Source organism: Heterodontus francisci, chromosome 27 (assembly GCF_036365525.1).
Source record: "Heterodontus francisci isolate sHetFra1 chromosome 27, sHetFra1.hap1, whole genome shotgun sequence".
In the NCBI taxonomy this organism is placed as follows: domain Eukaryota; kingdom Metazoa; phylum Chordata; class Chondrichthyes; order Heterodontiformes; family Heterodontidae; genus Heterodontus; species Heterodontus francisci.
Window position 1 is genome coordinate 29,248,893 of NC_090397.1, and position 20,847 is coordinate 29,269,739.

A 20,847-nucleotide genomic window follows, 5' to 3' on the forward strand; every position below is an offset into this window, starting at 1 on the left:
TTTCATGTGATGTCTGCACACATACCCTTTCCAGCAGGGCTCACTGGATGGCAATCGGGAGTGGGAATCTTAGCTGACTTTATTTTACTGTTCCAACAGATGTTGGAGCCACACTTACTGCCATTTCACTCAGAACAGCTAACTGAGCATAGCCCAGGGATCTAACAGAGACACTCCTATGCAAGTATCACATTGGATTGGTGCACTTACCCAGCAATTCATCATTTGAGGCCTGTGTATTCACTATATATCTACATGTATTACACAACAAGCATTACCAATGTAGACATCCCATATAACAAAATGGATTGCCAAGCATTAGTTTCGTTATAACATTGCACAACGCATCAGCTTTGGTTTTTGTTACTAAGATTATGCAAACATATATGTCTAACCACACACACAAACACACACACACCCCCACCTAAGAATCACAGAATTGTTACAGTGCAGAAGATGGCCATTCGATTCATCGTGTCTGCACTGACTCTCCAAAAGAACAATTTACTCAATTCCATTCCTCTGCCTTCTCCCCATAACCCTACACATTCTTCCTTTTCATATAACTGTCTAATTCCCTTTTGAATGCCTCCACCACACTCTCAGGCAACACATTCCAGACCTTAACCACTCTCTGCGTGAAAAGGTTTTACCTCATGCCACTTTTGCTTCTCTTACCCATTACTTTAAATCTGTGTCCTCTCATTCTCAATCCTTTCACTAGTGGGAGTAATTTCTCCCCATCTATTCTGTCCAGACCCCTCATGATTTTGAATACCTCTATCAAATCTCCTCTCAGCCTTCTCCAAGGAAAACAGTCCCAACCTCTCCAATCTATCTTCATAACTGTAGTTCCTAATCTCTGGAACCATTCTCATGAATCTTTTCTGCACCCTTTCTAACGCCTTCACATCCTTCCTAAAGTGCGGCGCCCAGAGCTGGGCGCAATACTCCAGCTGAGACTGAACTAGTGTCTTATACAAGTTCAACATAACCTCCTTGCTCTTGTACTCTATACCCCTATAAATAAAGCCCAGGATACTGAATGCTTTATTAACTGCGCTCTCAAACCTGTCCTGCCACCTTCAATGATTTATGCACATATACACCCAGGTCTCTCTGCTCTTACACCCCTTTTAGAATTGTACCCTTTATTTTCTCTTGTCTCTCCATGTTCTTCCTACCAAAATGAATCACTTCACATTTTTCTGCATTGAACTTCATCTGCCACCTATCCACCCATTCCACCAACTTGTCTATGTCCTTTTGCAGTTCTACACTATCCTCCTCACAGTTCACAATGCAGAATGCAAACTGATTCAAAGCCATTTGAATAGATTTCCCATCAAGCCAAGAGCTCCTGTACCACATCTGACATTGTTGGTACCTGTTGGTACACCCTGTCTTTATCCCCCTACATATATTTTTGGAGTCAATTGTGTTTAATGGACACACTTCAGTGCAAATACAAACTCAGCGAAAGCTGCTGGTGTTAACTACTCAATGAAATAGAATATATATATATAAAACAGGAGCTGGACTTTGGAGAAATAAGAGCTAAAATCAATTGACAGGTAAAAGATGTTTTTTTCTTGCAAAGGTAAATTTTGAGACAACGTTCAGAGTCTTCAAACAAAAAATGTCAGCAGCGATAAAACTTGTGATGAAAGATTGCTGAACACAGATTAAAAATGTGGAAACAGTCGACAGTGAGCAAAATAAATGAATGAAGAAAGGGAAAATGATAAAAACTGGCACAAGTTAAAATCAAGTTTTAGCGGAGGTACAACTAATCCAACCCTTACCTGTTCTAAAAACAGGGTTTTGATAAACTTACAGGAAACAGTAAATGTAACGTGTGGGGAGGGGGAAAGATTTGTGTTCAAGTATTGAAAACAATCATAACAGCTTTGCTGTGGATGTTTCTGGTGGTTGGAGAAAGATCACAGAGGGACATATAGCGGCTTAATATGTTGTTTAGAAAAAGACACTTCCTGCTGCCAGAGAGCGACAAAGTCATGGGGTAATCAATTCTGGAACTCATAGATAGAACTTGCCATTTACAAATGTATTTAGTTCTGGCGGATGCCTTGAAACTTTTGTGCAGACCTCTAAGAGCTGTGAGTCCTTGGTTGAGAATCTCTGGTGTGGAGCATAAACACCAAGATAGATTAGTATGGCTGAATGGCCTGTTTCTCTGCAGTAAATTTAATATTAATCACTGTAATATGACCAATAATCATATTATCAGTATCATGAACCAGAGTTAAATCCTACCACTTGGAGTTTAAAATCCTAACAAATCATTCAATGAGGAAATAATCCTGGCTATGTGCAGTTTTCAACCTTCACAGTATTAGAACAAAATAGAAATTGGACTGAGTTGCTTTTGCAATTGTCTGCTGATGGAAAATGTGAAAAGAAATGAAGGACATTCAGGACTCTAAGGGAGAAAAATTCCATATTGTAATCAAATTTTAGTGAACGAATCAATGCACAGACCACATGACAAAACAAAAATGTCTTTTGACATCTGGCAGCTCATGGAGAAACTCAATTTCAGAATGATAATGATAAAATTGTGTTGTTTACTTAGACTGCTCAGTACTAACATTTTGATTAGAGGCTGAAAATTCCCTTGTTATCATTTCTAAACAATTTGACAGTTCAGCTTCTATCATACTTAATTCTGATTTCGCTGTTCTGATTGAACCATATATATATAAATTGTTTTGACTGAGGATATCACACAACCTCTGGCAATTATACAGCCTTTGGCAACACACAGTTAAACTTTATGTAGCTGTTCTCTGCTTAAATAAGTCTTCATAGAGATTCAAATGACAGCATTCTGATACAATTTTTATCTGTTCCTGTACAGACAACTGACCAAAATCCATTATTCAGTTAAAGTAAACTTTCATTTATTTTCACTAAAAATAGTAAGTCAGAAGCTTTAGCATTATTTTATTTCCCAATCAAAATATATTCAATATTATCAAATTACAGCGAAGGTCCATAAATTTATGAAATACATAGTTGAAAAAAAGTACTAATCTTTTTATGTGTACTTGATATTTCTGCTTCTTCTTCCCACTGAGTAATTGGTTCAGGAAGTGTGATTTTGTTTTGGAATTGTAAATTAGAATGGTGGAGTTTCTTACATAACATTCAGAGTCAAGCACACTGTCACATTAAATGAATCATAGGAATTCTACTGAGCTTCCTGCTGGAGGAGATAACTGTCACACCATGCCATTTTTTTAAGGACTTTTTAGATTACAATTTTAATTTCTGAAACCCATATCAAGAGACGCACTGATTCATTGTGATTCATATGAATGATATGAACTGTCTGAAATATGATATAGAATATATATAGTTTTATAGTTATCGAAAATACTGCATAATAAAATATGGATTAATCAATTGAGGCCAGACTACCATCGTCATATCTTTTGCTTCAATTCACCTCCACATGGAATAGCCACACTAATAATTCAATCCGGCATCTTCCAGGGTGAGGGAATTTAGGAGAAATGACAGCAATCTGTACCTTTGATGGAGATGAGTTAATTACATAACAGCAGTGCAAGAAGACCTCTAGCAGATTTTGTATTCTGTACAGAACCCAGTGGATACACAATGCAAATGGTTTTCACAGATCAAGTAATCTTTACATTTCACTGAACTTTTACAATATTTTCCTATTTAATTTTCACTAATTTGCAAAAAAATACTGGGGGGTAAATTTTAAACTTCACTGCTTGCAGTGCCGAGCAATGCAGGCTAGGTATACATATCAGGAATTCAGGTGTGAACCACTTTTATGATTTTTCATCCATTCATTTATGTTTTCCTTAATTTTTCGAAGCAAATGTGGTATAGAGTTATTGACCACTTAATGTTACGGGTGTCATCAGCACAGGCATTCCTAAACTGAGTTGAGAAAGAAAGTTATGAATTAAAAAAATGGCATTTCAGTCTCTGTCCAGCGTACAATGTGTAATATGCACAATTGTGAACTTGTTCAAACCTGCCTAATGTCCTGAGGGAGGTAAGGAATTTAAGGTAAAAACTTCCAAAAAGATGAAACTCTGATGTTTTCCCCATCCCCCATAGATAATTGAATAATCAGTTAATTAGTTGTTTGATAGTACAGAACTTGAGTATTGCTGAAAATAAAGACATTTTGTTCAAGCTTTTCGTCTTGCATTCATCAGGACAATCCGCAAGATACCAATGTAAGGAAAGCAACAAATTTATACTGTATGAGAAGAGAGTGCTGATTGGTTGGCAAGTGGACTCTGATTGGTAGAGGCGTTGCCATGGAGAATGCACCAGTTTATGGTGACTGACAGTTTACTGCCAAGCTTTGTTTGAAATTTAAACTAGGCAGCTTGACTCTGATTGGTCAAGGCATTGCTTTGAGGAATGAACCAGCGAATGGCTGTCACTTATTTTATTTAGCTGAAACAGGCGCAATGTGTGTACATGTTCGTTCTACCTACAAAGAACAGTGCCCCGTGTATTAATATATGGAGCTTCCAGTACAGTTAATTACTGATGTAAAATCCTTTTTAATCAACAAACTCCAGATTATCAATCTAACATGAAAATTCATGGGTTGTAATATCCTCTGTTCATTAATGTTAACAAAAAGATTGGAATATTGCAAGAAACCTCCATTATATTCACCATGCATTTTTCACTAACATTAGTGAATGCATGACAATCAACATCTTGTTATGCAACCCTAAGGTTTAATCGATCTATATCACCTGCAATTCCATTTTTAATAAAGGAAGGATATATTTGGCATAGAGAGAGTGCAGCGAAGGTTCACCAGACTGATCCCTGGGATGGCAGGATTGCCCCATGAGGAGAGATTGAGGAGACTGGGCCTGTATTCTCATTTAGGAGAATGAGAGGTGATCTCACTGAGATATACAAAATTCTTAGAGGGCTTGACAGGGTAGATGCAGGAAGGATGTTTCCCCTGGCTGGGGGTCTAGAACCAGGGGACACAGTAATAGGAGATAGGCTATTTAGGATTGAGATGAGAAGGAATTTCTTCGCTGAGAGGGTGATGAATCTTTGGAATTCTCCTCCCCAGAGGGCTGTGGAGGCTCAGTCATTGAGTATATTTAAGATAGAGATTGATAGTGTTATGACCAGCTGAGAAAGGGGTCTAGGGGTTCCCTCTCAGCCTTTTCCTGGTTTGGCCATAACAGGATTTAATTTTTAAAACATCATGTTTTTAGTTTCCCCTCAGTGAATCCTTGTTCACTGCCCTACAATTGTAATGACAAAGAAATCAACCAGACAGGTTTTCTTAGATTTAAACAAGAAAGGTGTAAGTTTATTAACTTTAAAACTCTAATTCAGTTAAAACTACTAAAAATACATGACGCGCCCATACTAGCATGGTGTGATAAACACACATGCAGATAGAGACAGAAAAGGAGAAATAATCAAGGGGAAAAGTTTGAAGCAATAGCTGGAGTTCATTTACTGTCTTTTGAACTTGATGTAAAGTCTTTGAATGCAGTTAAATCTTGCCATCTCGTTGGGGCGCAGTGCACACTTTCAAACTTGTTTCTATGGTTTTCTGTCTTGAGGCTTAGTTTTTTCTGTGGGTCCCTGTGTTTGCATGAGAGGGAGAGAGAGAGAGAGATACAGGGAGATCCTGCCTTCTTGAAATCCTGTTGCAGTCTCTGCTTTTCATGAGAGAGACGGAGATAAGGAGAGATGCTCTCTCTTCAAGTTCAGTTGCAGTCTGTTTTTTTCTGTGTGGCACAATTAAAACCAAACCTGGGCCAGCAGGCCAGTCATGTGACCAGCTCCTTTTTTGGAACAACCTGCCCGGCGAGGTTTTGTGGATTCTTTAGATCTTAGTGGACATCCTCAGTCGGGGGCTGGAATGCTGACTTTCACATGTGTTTTGATCAAAATCCATTTGGTTAATTGAATGGAGAAATTCCATTGTCTTTTCCAGGCAATTGTCTTTTAGAACGCAGGTGCAGCAATGTTTTCAGTCCAGCAAGAGTTTAAAATTAATGTTCCATATGACAAAATTAATATGCCTCATTCTTGGCAGATGTGGTTTTCATCACAATAGATTTCTAGATAGTAAAGATATCAAGGGATATGGGGATAGTGCAGGAAAATGGCATTGAGGTAGAAGATCAGCCATGATCTAGTTGAATGGCAGAGCAGGCTTGAGGGGCTGAATGGCCTACTCCTGTTCCTATTTTCTATGATGCTATGTTCCGATGTTCCTAATTGTATGTTCCACCAAAATCCAGATTCTGTTCTGGGTCCCTCACTGGTGTTGGTTGCTGGACCCCACGAGGTTGCCCTGCCTCCCTAGAGACCATCTGTTCCTTCAAATAGTGTTAGCATCAGGGACTGATGCAAAGTGAAGACATCTTGGCTGCTTCTAGGGTCATGCACATTCAACTGTGTTATTCTCGTCCTGCAGTCTGACAGCACCCGTATGTTGATAAAATGAAAGGTGTTTCTATTCATCTATGCCATGGAGTTGTTAGAGTTTCTATGACCTGCTTGATGTATTGGTGGACCATATTCTGAATGATCTGGCCTATGTCACCAATGGTAATTTGAAAGGATCTGGTCATGTAAAAGTTCAATGGTCTGATGATGTTCACAGCACTAGACAGGGCTGTCCTTGACTAGATTTTGCCCACAAATGGGGCTTCATTGGATGCTATACCTTTGTCACAACCTCCCTCACCAAGCAGGGATGACAAAGAAAGGGCTCTTCAGACATGGCCAAGTAGATGTGCCTGCATCTAGAAATATAGTTCTTAGACCGGTTATGAATGAGCATGAGAGACCTAAGTTGCATCTGCACACAAGGCTAACAGTCAGGAGGTGCAGAGTGCTTCTGGTGCAGCTTGATCTGCATCGAATTCCTTCATTGGTTCTCTTCTTTCAAAAAGCACAGATATAGGAGAATTTCCATGGGAAAGCCCACTGCGGTTTTATTACAAGTTTAAAAAAAAGGCTGTATTTTAACAGTTGGCTCTTGAACACACTTAAATGAGGAACGCCTTATAATGCTGAAAAACAATCTTCTTAAATTGCTCTTTAAATAGATTTGTATATACAGTTCCCAAGCAACCTTAGAAGGTTCTTTTGTTTGCATGAGTAGGTGATTCAATGTTGGACACACACACACGCACGCACGCACACACACCAATTTTGCAGACATCTAAATTACATCATTGGAACTTCATATTCAACTTAAGTTCCATTTATTTCGGCAAATGCTTCCTGGACCCATCAGTTCTCTCTTTGAAAATGCACAAGATGTGCAAACTGGACAGATGTCTGGACCATTGTCCACCCAGCAACCTGCTTACACTGCCATCCCCTCCAGCACTTATGTTCAAAAGTCAGGTTTTGTTGATTGGAAAATCTAGACTAACATTCCAAAAGTGATTCTACCAATGAGTCATACAGGGTTAACCTGACTGTTTTGACCTAACAATTGAGAGTTCTTGAGATGTTCACTTCACATTGACTGGACAATTTCAATGAATGCCCAATAATCACAGCCAATTACCTCAGCCAATAGGCAGTCATTGATTGTCTATCCTTGTTTCACATTTCTTTTTGCAATGTGCATGACTGTATATCAAATCGAGCATGTTATCAATGATTATTACTGCTGAGGGAACAATTATCAGACTCAATTACTTTACTACTCTGTGAAAATAGATTCTCACCAGCTTGCAAAGCACATTCTACACACACACACACACACATGCACATATATATATAGTTTGAGAGAGAAAGATAAAATCACAGCCATTCATCTTAATTCTTTTTGATTTTTAAAACCATGGGTGTAGTTACACAACCACTATTTCCCCCTCCACACTGCTGTACTCTCAAGCTCAGCTATATCACTGTCGGGAAAAGCCACAGGGTTCGGTGGGAAAACCTGAATCATGGAATCACCACCAGGTAACTCGCACACATTGCCCACTGCCTAGTGAGTGGCTCAAAGGAGCACTGGGAGAGGGACTGTGAGGTCAGAAAAAAGAGGGAGGAGCATTGATTTCCATTATTATGTTAGCAGTGAGTTGGGTAATTTCTCCTCTGATTTTTCAGGTTCACCTAATAACCTCGATTCTCATTTTCCATTTTAGTTAATAATTCCCGACAATGGTAATTTTCTTTAGATTTAAACCTGTTTGAATCTGATGATAAGTTAGTTCCATGTTTCTCCACACAGGCTCCGTCAGAAGAGGTACAGGACAGATGAAAGGCACACTGCAGAACAATTAAAGTAACTCCTAAGACCAGGCAAGGACTGGTCAGCAGATCACCTGCCTACTTTCTGCCAGGGAATGGATAACACTTTGTGAATCGGAAAGGAAGGGCAAGCTAAAAGAGATGGGAATAGTTGAAAGATGTGCAAGAGTAAAGAACCTGGCCAATCTAGGACTGGTGTAACTTATTTAATTGCTTATATTATCAACTGGTTTTATTAACACTCCACATGCATTGTCTTCATTGCCCTACAGGATGCATTATGTACCATATCAGTGGTTTGCCTTTGATTAAATACACACACCTAAAATAACTAGTCATGAATGGATCCTCCTGTTGCAGTCCTATTGAGTAACAATATCCAATGGAATCGACGCCTGGGAGAACCATAGAAAATCACATCCATGCAGAAAAGACTAAAACAAATATTGACCTGAATTTAGAAGAGATTTATAAAATTGGAAACGGATGCCCATTTCAAAGCCAGATATGCTGTCCTCTGAATTATTAATGCAATTTACAATGCTTCACAGTAAAGTTAAAACAAAAATGAGGAATTCAACCTTGCTGCATGAAGGTCATCCAGTAACAGAGTCAGTAACAGAAAACACATTACGAAGCATCTAGCTGGTATATTAGTGCAATCACATATGGATGCAGAGCAGTCAAAGAGGTCTTGCAAGCAAAATGGACAATAGTCTCTTGAGTAATTTTAATGTAGCTGCTCTTACTGCTTTTCCACAAGTAATTTATCAAAGTGTCTCCTACGCAGTGATTTGACAGTCCCTGATTATAAGATCAAAAGATCATAAGAAATAGGAACAGCAGTAGGCATTTGGCCCCTTGAATCTGCTCTGCCATTCAATAAGATCATAGCTAATCTGATTGTGGCCTCAAATCCACTTTTCTATGCCCTCCCCCATAATCCTTTCACTCCCTCGTAGATCAAAAATCTGTCTAACTCAGCCTTGAATATATTCAATGGCCAACCTCCACTGCTCTGTGGGGAAGAGAATTCCAAAGATTAACAACCCTCTGGGAGAAGAAATTCCTCTTCATAACCTTCGTAAAACAAAGGCCCCTTATTTTGAAACTGTGCCCCCAGTTTTAGATTCCCCCATGAGAAGAAACATCCTCTCAGCATCCACCCTGTCAAACCCCCTCAGAATCTTCTATGTTTCATAAGATCACCTCTCATTCTTCTAAACTTCAATGAATATCGGCTCAACCTGCTCACCCTTTTCTCATAAGACAACCCCTTCATCCCAGGAATCAGCCTAGTGAACTTTGTCTGAACTGCTTCCAATGCAAGTATATACCTCTTAAGTAAGGAGACCAAAACTGTATGCAGTACTCACCAATACCTTGTAAAATTGTAACAAGATTTCCATACTCCATCCCCCTTGCAATAAATGCCAACCTTCCATTTTCCTTCCTAATTACTTGCTGTACTTGCATACTAACGTTTTGTGATTCATGTATGAGGACACCCAGATCCCTCTGTACCGCAGCACTCTGCAGTCTCTCTCCATATAAATAATATGTTGATTTTCTATTCTTCTCGCCAAAGTGGACAATCTCACATTTTCCCATGTGCCAAATCTTTGCTCACTTAACCTATCCTAATCTCTTTGCAGACACTTGAGGCTGAATTTTACAGACCCCCCCTGACGTTGGGGGTCATGATGGGGGGAGGGCCGGAAAATGCCTCCGAGAGAGGGCCACCATGCACCCTGACGCTGGGAATGCCCGGCCCAATACTGCTGCCAGCAGCGAGGCCTCGTGGCAGCGCCCCCACCACCCCACCCTGCTGCTTGGCGACGGGAGCCCCTTTTAAATATTTAAATTAATTAAAATCAATGAATTAATTACCCTTACATTCCTGCTGTCTGTCCCAGTTTGATCTTCATGCCACTGGCTGGCACTCCAGTGCCTTCGGATCCTCGTCCGGGGAATTGAGGCGGAACACTGGTGGGGAGGGGGGCGGAGGTAAGTTTCTCAGTGCGGGGGCTTAGGGAGCGGGGTCAAAGTCATATCATTGGTGTAGGGGATGGTGGGACTGTTATAGTGTAACTTTTATGCACTTTGTGGTCAGGTGGACAAGGTAAGTGATTTGGGGGGGGAGGGAAAGCAATTAGTTCTATGGTTATTGGGAGCTGGGAGAGGATCAAAATAAATTTATTTATTTGTACTTAATAGTGTGGCGGTTCCGCAGTGTGCAGCCCACATGGGCGGACCGCCATCGTTTTCACCCGCTGTCGATTTCGGCAGCAGGAATATAAATTTCAGCCCCAGGGAATTAGACAGTTATATGAAAAGGAAGAATGTGCAGGGTTATGGGGAGAAGGCGGTGGAATGGAACTGAGGGAGTTGCTCTTTCATAGAGCCGGTGCGGACACGATGGGCCGAATGGCCTCCTTCTGTGCTGTAACGATTCTGTGATTCCTATGTGTCCTCCTCACAACTTGCTTTCCTCCCTATCTTTGCAGGCTGTGCTTGCTGACAATGCAACCACTAGGTGGCGCAGTACTGGCACATGTGCAAATGCAGCCTCATCGAGAGAAACGTCACTGTCTGTAACATTTCAGGCAGCTGACAGTAATAAAAATGGCACTGCTCAATTTGACACAAAGAAACGAATTGAATCCAAACCCCCTCACCCCTTAATGGCCGCGATCGTCGCTTCTGTCCTCCGCTGCCTCAATCGACACATTCCCTTTCATAAAACCATGTTGACTCTGCCTGATTTCATTATGATTTTCTAAATATCCTGTTACTACTTCCTTCATAATGAATTCTAGCATTTTCCCAATGATGGATGTTAGGCTAACTGGCCTATATTTTCTTGCTTTCTGTCACCCCCTTTCTTGAATAGAGGTGTTACATTTGCAGTTTTTCAATCCGCTGAGACCTTTCCAGAATCTAGGGAATTTTGGAAGATTACAACCAATGCATCTGCTATCTCTACAGCCACTTCTTTTATGCCCCTAGGATGCAGGCCATCAGGTCCAGGGGACTTGTCAGCCTTTAGTCTCGTTAGTTTTCCTAGTACTTTTTCTCTAGTGATCGTGATTGTTTTAAGTTCCTCCCTCCCTTTTTCCTCTTGGTTTTCTATTATTCTTGGGATGCTTTTAGCGTCTTTTACTGTGAAGACAGATACAAAATACTTGTTCAAAGTCTCTGTCATTTTCTTGCTTCCCATTATTAATTCCCCAGTCTCATCCTCTAAGGGACCAACATTTACTTCAGCTACCCTCTTCCTTTTTATATTTTTGTAGACCCTTTTTGTCTGTTTTTTTTATTTCTTGCTAGTTTACTCTCATATGCCAATTTCTCTCTTTGTTTTTAGTCATCCTCTGCTGGTTCCTAAAATTTTCCCAATCTTCTGGCCTACCACTAATCTTTGCAGCATTGTATGTCTTTTCTTTCAATTTAATACTATCTTTAACTTCCTTAGTTACCCATGGATGGTGCATCCTACTCATAGACTCTTGCTTTCTCAATGGACTATATCTTTGTTGAGAGTTATGAAATATATCCTTAAATGTCTGCCAGTTTTACCTTTTAACTTATTTTCCCAGTCCACTTCAGCCAACTCTATCTTCATGCCCTTGCAATTGCATTTATATAAGTTTCAGACCCAAATTTCTCACCCTCAAACTGAATGTGAACTTCTATCATGTTATGATGACTCTTGCCTAGAGGATCCTTTACTATGAGGTTATTTATTAATCCTGTCTCATTACACATGACCAGGTCTAAAATAGCCTGCTCCCGGGTTGGTTCCAGAACATATTCATCAAAAAAACTGTCCCTAATATACTCTATAAACTCATCCTCCAGGCTATCTTTGCCAATTTGATTAGTCCAATCTATATGAAGATTAAAATTGCCCATGATTATTGCAGTACTTTTCCTACAACTTCCTGTTATTTCTTGATTTATATTCACTCCTACAGTGTAGCTACTGTTAGGGGAGCCTATAAACTACTCCCACAAGTGACTTCTTTCCATTGCTATTTCGTATCTGTACCCAAACTGATTCTACATCGTGATCTTCGGAACTAAGAACATTTCTCACTACTGTACTGATCTCATCCTTTATTAACAGAGCAACCCACCTCCTTTTCCTTTCTTCCTATCCTTCCAAAATATCAAATACCCTTGAATATTCAGTTCCAAGCCTTGGTCACCTTGCAACCATGTCTCTGTAATGACTATCATATACTCATTTATTTCTATTAGTGCTATCAATTCATTCATTGTGTTATGAATGCTGCATACATTCAGATAAAGAGCCTTTAATTCTGTCTTTTTTTACACTTTTTCCCTACTCTGACCTTATTTGCTGGTGCACGCTTACATTTTATGCTCTGTCCCTTCCTGTCGCACTCTGGTTATCATTACCCGTATCACTACTCTGGACTTTTGCCTTGTCCTTTCTCATTAACTTTCTAAATTTCCCCTCTCCTGAATGTCCCCCTCACCCAACCCGCACCCCCCACCCCCCCAGGCATTATTTAGTTTAAAGCCCTTTCTACCAACCTAGTTATGCAATTTGCTAGGAAACTGGTCCCAGCGCAGTTCAGGTGAAGGCCGTCCCAACAGTACAGCTTCCTCTTTCCCCAGTACTGGTGCCAGTGCCCCATGAATTGAAACACATTTCTCCCACATCAATCTTTGAGCCACACATTCAACTCTCTGATCTTATTTACCCATGCCAATTTACTTGTAGCTCAGATGGTAATCTAGAGATTATTACCTTTGTGGTTCTGTTTTTTAATTTAGCCCCTAGCTGCTCATACTCCCTCAGCAGGACCTTTCTTAGTCCTACCTATGTCGTTGGCACCCACATGGACCACAAGAACGGGATCCTTCCCCTCCCACTCCAAGTTTCTCTCCAGCCCCAAGGAGATGTCCTTAACCCTGGCACAGGGCAACTAACACCGCCTTCAGGATTCACACTCTCGGCTGCAGAGAATAGTATCTATACCCCTAACTATACTGTCCCCTACTACTACTGCATTCCTTTTTACTCCCCCGACTTGAATGGACCTCTGCACCACAGTGTCGTGGTCAGTTTGCTCATCCTCCATGCAGGCCCTGCTCTTGTCCACACAGGTTGCAAGAACCTCAAACCTGTTGGACAAGTGCAAGGGCTGAGACTCCTCCTTTGTGACTGTCTGGATCCCCATACCTGTCTTACTCACAGTCACACCCTCCTGTCCCTGAGAAAGTACGAAATCAGAAGTACCTAGCTTAAGGGGTGTGAATGTCTCCTGGAACAAAGTATCCAGGTAACATTCCCCTCCCTGATGCATCGCAGTGTCCGAATCTCGGACACCAGCTCATCAATTCTGAGTCGAAGTTCCTCGAGCTGCACTTACTGCAGATCTGGTTGCAGAGGATCACACTGGTATCCACCAGCTCCCACATGCTAAATCTGCAACACATCACCTGCCCTGCCATCTCTATTGTGTTTAATTTAACTAATTAGATTTCAAGGTTAGGAATATCACTGAATGATAATTTGGAGTTCTCTCAGGTTGCTTAACTAGTTAAGCTACAAATTTAATACAATACTTAAATCTCCCCAGAACTAGTTTAAACTACTACCCCACTTTAGGGGGTGGGGGAAGGGGTGAGGGGGTGGGGGGGGTGGGGGTGTGGGGGCGTGTGAGGAGGGGTGGTGGTGGGTTGGGTTAGGGGGGTTTGGGTGCATACAGTGAATTAAATCCCCTAAAAGTAATGTTGGAACAGGTCAGGATCCCAACATCATATGCCCTCTTCTGGGTCTCACTTGGGCAGGATTGAAGGCAAGTACAGAACCCCCCGTGCAGCTGTCAGATAACGAATTAAAATATTCAATTAGGTCATTAAGCAATGTTTTAACCCTCATTTCTGCCTTTTAGCAGTTGGTGGACCTATTTCATGACCTGTCAGCAACTCATCAGGGTCACTGAGGCGAGAGCACAGGGGGAAGAGCTTCTTCGGTAAAACTGACAGGCTGGGAAGCTGTGATCAGTGAAACCGAAGAACTCCAGTCATGGTCAGGTGAGAGGCTGGCCTCCCTCATCAGCCAGGGAATCCAGAGAAAAAGCCTCAGCAAAGCCTACTCCAGCTGTCAACTGGTTCCCAACCTGCAAATTGTCCTTGTGTTTGGCCAGGGACTAAGTTGGAAAAGTAGCACTCAAGTGGCACAGTGGTGCAGTGGTTAGCACCGCAGCCTCACAGCTCCAGCGACCCGGGTTCAATTCCGGGTACTGCCTGTGTGGAGTTTGCAAGTTCTCCCTGTGTCTGCGTGGGTTTCCTCCGGGTGCTCCGGTTTCCTCCCACACGCCAAAGACTTGCAGGTTAATAGGTAAATTGGCCATTAGCAATTGCCCCTAGTATAGGTAGGTGGTAGGGAAATATAGGGACAGGTGGGGATGTGGTAGGAATATGGAATTAGTGGAGGATTAGTATAAATGGGTGGTTGATGGTCGGCACAGACTCGGTGGGCCGAAGGGCCTGTTTCAGTGCTGTATCTCTAAACCAAAAAAAATCTAAACTAAAAAGAAGTGAGACGTCTGGGGTTAAAGGTCAACTTCCTGGAATTAGGTAGAGGAACTTGTCTTGAACAAAGACCCATGCCTAGGAGATCAGAAATGCTAGTGTAGATTTTTCATTCCACATGGCCAGTGGCACCAGCGCAGAAGGGGAAAGCAAGGAATGGGAAATCAGGCCAAGCTACCAAAGGCACATTGATCATTGATCTATCTGCGACACACAGCTGCACCAAGCAAGTCACTGATGTGTTGTTCACTAGGAAAGCCAACTTTATTATTTTCCCTCCAAAAACCTGGCAGCAGAATGAGAGGACCCTGTATTTGTATCACATCACAGCATTCTTCAAGTTCCAATGTATTATTGATGGCATCTGCATGTCCCTTTGGGCTGCTACATACACTTTCACTGGTGACATGATCCAGAGGTGGTCCCACTCCATTAATGTACAGATGGATTCGAACAATCTTGAGGCAGCCATGCATGAAGCAAAGATACAACATCTATATCGTCAACAGGATCATTATCAAATACTTTAGCCTTGGCTCACTGGTAGTACTCTTGCTGGAGCCAGAAGGCCCAGATATTGGAAGCACTGCTTTAAGATGACTATAATAAAGCAAGAAAGAATTTCCTTTTCTACAGTATCTTTCAGGACATCAGGATGCCCCAAAGTGTTTCACAGGCAACGAATTATGTTTTGAAGTAGAGTTACTGTTGTAATTTAAGAAACAGGTCAACCTCTATATGCACAGTAAGGTCCCAATAAGATAAATAACCAAATAATCTGTTTTAAGTCTTATTTGAGGCATAAATGTTGGTCAGAATAGTAGGAAGACTCCTGCTGTTTTTCAAAAAGTGCTGTGCAATCTTTTACATCCAGCTGAGAGTGCAGACAAGGCCTCAGTTTAATGTTTAACTTAAAAGACGGCCCCTCCGACTGTGCAGCACTTTCTCAGTCCTGCAATAAAGTGTCTGCCTAGATTATGCCCTCAACTCTGTGGAGTGGGGCTTCAGTAACATTTCAGTGACTTGACCATAAATCTGCATGTTATGAATTGGCCAATTTTGTTGATGCCCCTTGTGGTAGCTCAGAATGAGTCTCAGGCATAAAGGTTCAGGGTGGTTACCTTTACTGTGTTGAAAGTGCCATCACTGTGATGATGTGGGATGTTTGCAATTTAGATTCCAATAGGAGGACACTTCATTGCAGTACTGAGGGAGTGTTGCACTGTCAAAGGATTAAACATTAAACAGAGGCCCGGTCTGCCTCTCAGGTGGATGTAAGGGATTTCATGGCACTTTTTGTGTAAATCCACCACTGCCCCCTAGATGATGAAGGGAAGCTTTGTGCCTGGGTCTCCACACCCGTGCAGGTAAGGACTGGTGCATGCAGTCTGTCTCTGATGTAAGTGAAGCTGACATTCATCTTCTTTCTCCTTCAAAAAACAAAAAGAGAGGAATACCTAAAGGAATTTCTAGAACTTTAATTGTAGCAAACTTCCAGCCAAAATGACATCAAACATAAATGTAACATCAACCTTCAGCAATCACAAAAGTAGCCCCCAAACATCTAAATTTAAATTCCGCCATCAAAAATGCTTCACTGTAAAATCCAGCTGAAGGACAACAATGTGCCTGACCTTCATTGCCTATCTAATAGAGGCAAGATGAGGAGGAAATTTGGGCAATTACATTGGTGTTTTTTAACACTGATTTTAATATTTAAATTAACCTCACCAGAAAATTTACTTATTGCATTAATTAGGCAGAAATAAGGCAAATGCCCTTGACATCAAGGCAGCATTTGACCGAGTATGACATCGAGGAGCCCTAGCAAAAATGGAGTCAATGGGAATCAGGGGGAAAACCCTCCGCTGGTTGGAGTCATACCTAGCACAAAGGAAGATGGTTGTGGTTGTTGCAGGTCAATCATCTCAGCTCCAGGACATCACTGCAGAGGTTCTTCAGGGTAGTGTCCTAGGCCCAACCATCTTCAACTGCTTCATCAATGAGCTTCCTTCAATTAAGGTCAGAAGTGGGGATGTTCGCTGATGATTGCAAAATGTTCAGCACCATTTGCGACTCCTCAGATACTGAAGCAGTCCGTGTAGAAATGCAGCAAGACCTGGACAATATCCAGGCTTGGGCTGATAAGTATCACACAAGTGCCAGGCAATGACCATCTTAAACAAGAGAGAATCAAACCATCTCCCCTTGACATTCAATGGCATTATGATTGCTGAATCCCCCACTATCAACATACTAGGGGTTACCATTGACCAGAAACTGAACTGGAGTAGCCATATAAATACCGTGGCTGCAAGAGCAGGTCAGAGGCTTGGAATCCCGAGTAACTCACCTCCTGACACCCCAAAGCCCGTCCACCATCTACAAAGCACAAGGTAGGAGTGTGATGGAATACTCTCCACTTGCCTGGATGGGTGCAGCTCCAACAACACTCAAGAAGCTCGACACCATCCAGGACAAAGCAGCCCGCTTGATTGGCACTCCATCCACAAACATTCACTCCCTCCACCATTGACACACAGTGGCAGCAGTGTGTACCATCTACAAGATGCACTGCAGCAACGCACCATGGCATCTTTGACAGCACCTTCCAAACGTGCAACCTCTACCACCTAGAAGGACAAGGGCAGCAGATGCATGGGAACACCACCACCTGCAAGTTCCCCTCCAAGCCACACACCATCCTGACTTGGGACTATATCGCCATCCCTTTACTGTCGCTGGGTCAAAATCCTGGAATTTCCTTCCTAACAGCACTGTGGGTCTACCTACCTCACATGGACTGCAGCGGTTCAAGAAGGCGGCTCACCACCACCTTCTCAAGGGCAATTAGGGATGGGCATTAAAGGCTGGCCCAATCAGTGATGCCCACATCCCATGAACAAATAATGAAAAATCCCCTATTTCTTAGTCTCTGTTCACATATTCTGTACAGGCTGGATCATGTATATTGACCGGAAAATATATTCTATGACACATTACTATTGCACTTCGGTTTCGATGTTATACAAATCCAAATCACCAACCCTTTGCCACTACTCATTATGCTAATAATTTGCATTCCTGCACTGTCATCTTTTTTCAAAAGTTCCATTCCCATGGTATAGGGAGACATTTCTCAAACCAGCAAACTAGTGAATTCCCCTTAAGACCACAGATTTATTTTCCCTCTTTATCTTTGTTTACCTCTCCTCAGATATTGTTGTGTACTGCTGTGTAGCTGACATGCTTATTCACCTAAAATCACCTGAACCTCTCAATTTAAATGAGCTGTTATCTCATAACCTGGGCAAATCCACAGAACCCTCAGAATACACAGATAGCACCTGCAATTCAAAAGACAGGATTAATTTGAAGACTCCATACATTTTAACACTATTTGAAATATTACAGATCTTATCGTCTATTATAAATTGTGGTCTGCCATAGATCCTTCCTTGGGTTGAATGCTGTCAGTTACTTCTCTAAGGCGTGTATGCGTGCATGCGCTTGTGGCTTTTATGCGGCTCAACTCAAACTGCTATATATATATATATATCTACAGTCGTGTATCTCAGGGGTGTAATAATCATAACTTTGTTGTTGTTTTCATGATTATTCCCTTGGAGGATAGTGTGAAGTAGTGGAAGATTTGCAGTCTGATAAACAGTCTGACACATTGTGATGTCAATGCTCCTTCCTTGGCTATGACCATCTTTATGCCAGCTGACAGTATAATCCAAGGGCTTTATATGCTCAGACAACCCAAACGGTGAGAGGGAGGGACCAACCACACCTACCGGACGCAGGTATCCCTCTCCACTCACTGGGATTGTCTGGAGCAGGATTCAAACCCTCCAACCTTTGAATTTGGGTCAGCACAGACATCATGTTAGTGGCATCCAAGCTTACCTTCTCTCTTAATATTTTTGATTCTGCCTGCTTCCAGGATAAAAACAGATCTTCTGCAGTATCAACCAGTGTACTGCCTTTATCATTAAGCTAAAGGCTCACTCTGTACCCGTCTCATTCTGGAACCTTGTAAATGTATCTACCACACGTGTATTCATAGAGTCGGACAGTTCTACAGCACAGAAACAGGCCCTTCAGCCCATCATGTCCGTGCCGGCCATCAAGCACCTATCTATCCTAATCTTATTTTCCAGCACTTGGCCCGTAGCCTTGTATGCTATGGCATTTCAAGTGCTCATCTAAATACTTCTTAAATGTTGTGAAGGTTCCTGCCTCTACCACCCCTTCAGGCAGTGTGTTCCAGATTCCAACCACTATATTTTCACTAAGTGAAAATATATTTGCTCAAATCCCCTCGATACCTTCTGCCCCTTACCTTAAATCTATCCCCCGGTTATTGACACATCCGCTAAGGGAAAAAGTTTCTTCCTGTCTACCCTATCTATTCCCCTCATAATTTTGTATACCTCAAACAGGTCCCCACTCAGCCTTCTCTGCTCTAAGAAAAACAACCCAACCAAAGGTAGAACAGCATTTGGGAACCGAAAAGTCTTACGCAGTTACATATGGCCAAATCTTCGCCGCTTGATTACTAAGTACGGTCTTATAGCAGGACAAAGTTATCTTTCCAAAAAGCAGTCTACATTTCATTTAAATATTATAATACTTTGAAATTAGGTCTAGCTTACTTTCCATTTGCTGGGAAACATATTTTTCATGGCACTCCCTACACACATGGGTTTAAGAGAAGCTTGATGAATTATAGATCTTGTGCAAAAATAGAGATGCTCTCAATGGGATATCCATGTCCCTGGTGCAAAGCAGAACTTTGAGCACAGCAAAATTCAAACTGTACTTGCAAAGTACTAAACAGCTTGACATGAAGGCAAAGTAAAACAACCTTCTATAGCAGCAGACAAAATGGTTTCTTCAATGTGGTATCTATTTCAAGGGCTACCTTCGTGTATCTCCTACCACCATTTATATAGTGGCAGTCGTTATTTGAATGGGTTTGGAACAGAAATTGGAGGAACTGGGTCCAGGGTTGTTGGGGTGGGGGATTGTGTGGAGTTGTCATCACAACTACTTGACTCCGTTTACATGAGCTACATCAAGCTTCTATCTGGCCTTAAAGGGGCTTTTTTGGGCTGATAATTTAGCTGAAGATTTCTTACAGCATTATTTTATTTAGAGATACAGCACTGAAACAGGCCCTTCGGCCCATCGAGTCTGTGCCGACCATCAACCACCCATTTATACTAATCCTACACTAAGCCCATATTCCTACCACATCCCCACCTGTCCCTATATTCCCCTACCACCTACCTACACTAGGGGCAATTTATAATGGCCAATTTACCTATCAACCTGCAAGTCTTTGGCTGTGGGAGGAAACCGGAACACCCAGTGAAAACCCACACAGGCACAGGGAGAACTTGCAAACTCCACACAGGCAGTACCCAGAATTGAATCCAGGTCGCTGGAGCTGTAAGGCTGCAGTGCTAACCACTGCGCCACTGTGCAGTAACCTCTAAGAACCCATTTTACTCTGTTCACCACTCTAAATGTAACCCAGAACCAGTGGTAATTTGGAGGAAAATCCAAACCTTGTCCTGTGCTCCCAGAAAAGGTACAAAACTGATGGCTCCAAACTGCCTTTGTAATTTAAATTTTACATCAAGCTTTATGACAAAATCAAGCATAATCATTTTAAGCACTTGAATCAGAAAAAATTATCTTATCATAAAGTTCATGAAGTTATTGCTTTCAGGGGCTGCACTTTATAAACAGAACAGACGAAATGACAATGACACCATACACTAACCGCAGACACTACTGTTTGCAAATTCATGACATTTTGTTTGGATAATGATCAACCTGCTGTGCATTTGTAACAATTTTGGTTTCTATCTGAGAAATAATTACTGCAGAGGCATTGGTTATTTTCTTCATACTGAGGAAGATGATTGAAAATGTTGTTACATTTATCTGGGTAAAATCTTTTACTGTGTTAGA

At 41.6% G+C, this 20,847-nt stretch overlaps 1 protein-coding gene across 2 annotated transcripts in view; it reads left to right on the forward strand.

Moving 5' to 3' along the window:
* Positions 1-20,847, forward strand: part of apaf1 (apoptotic peptidase activating factor 1) — a 334,569-nt gene that overhangs the window by 255,442 nt on the left and 58,280 nt on the right. Inside the window, exon 29 of one of the 2 annotated variants that reach the window (XM_068059048.1) lies at positions 8,267-8,461. The exons of the other annotated variant lie outside the window; for it this stretch is intronic. Within the exon in view, the coding sequence (XP_067915149.1) occupies positions 8,267-8,296 (30 nt within the window). The 3' untranslated portion in view covers positions 8,297-8,461. Of the gene's footprint in view, positions 1-8,266; positions 8,462-20,847 lie in introns of those variants that run through there. 2 annotated transcript variants of the gene reach the window in all.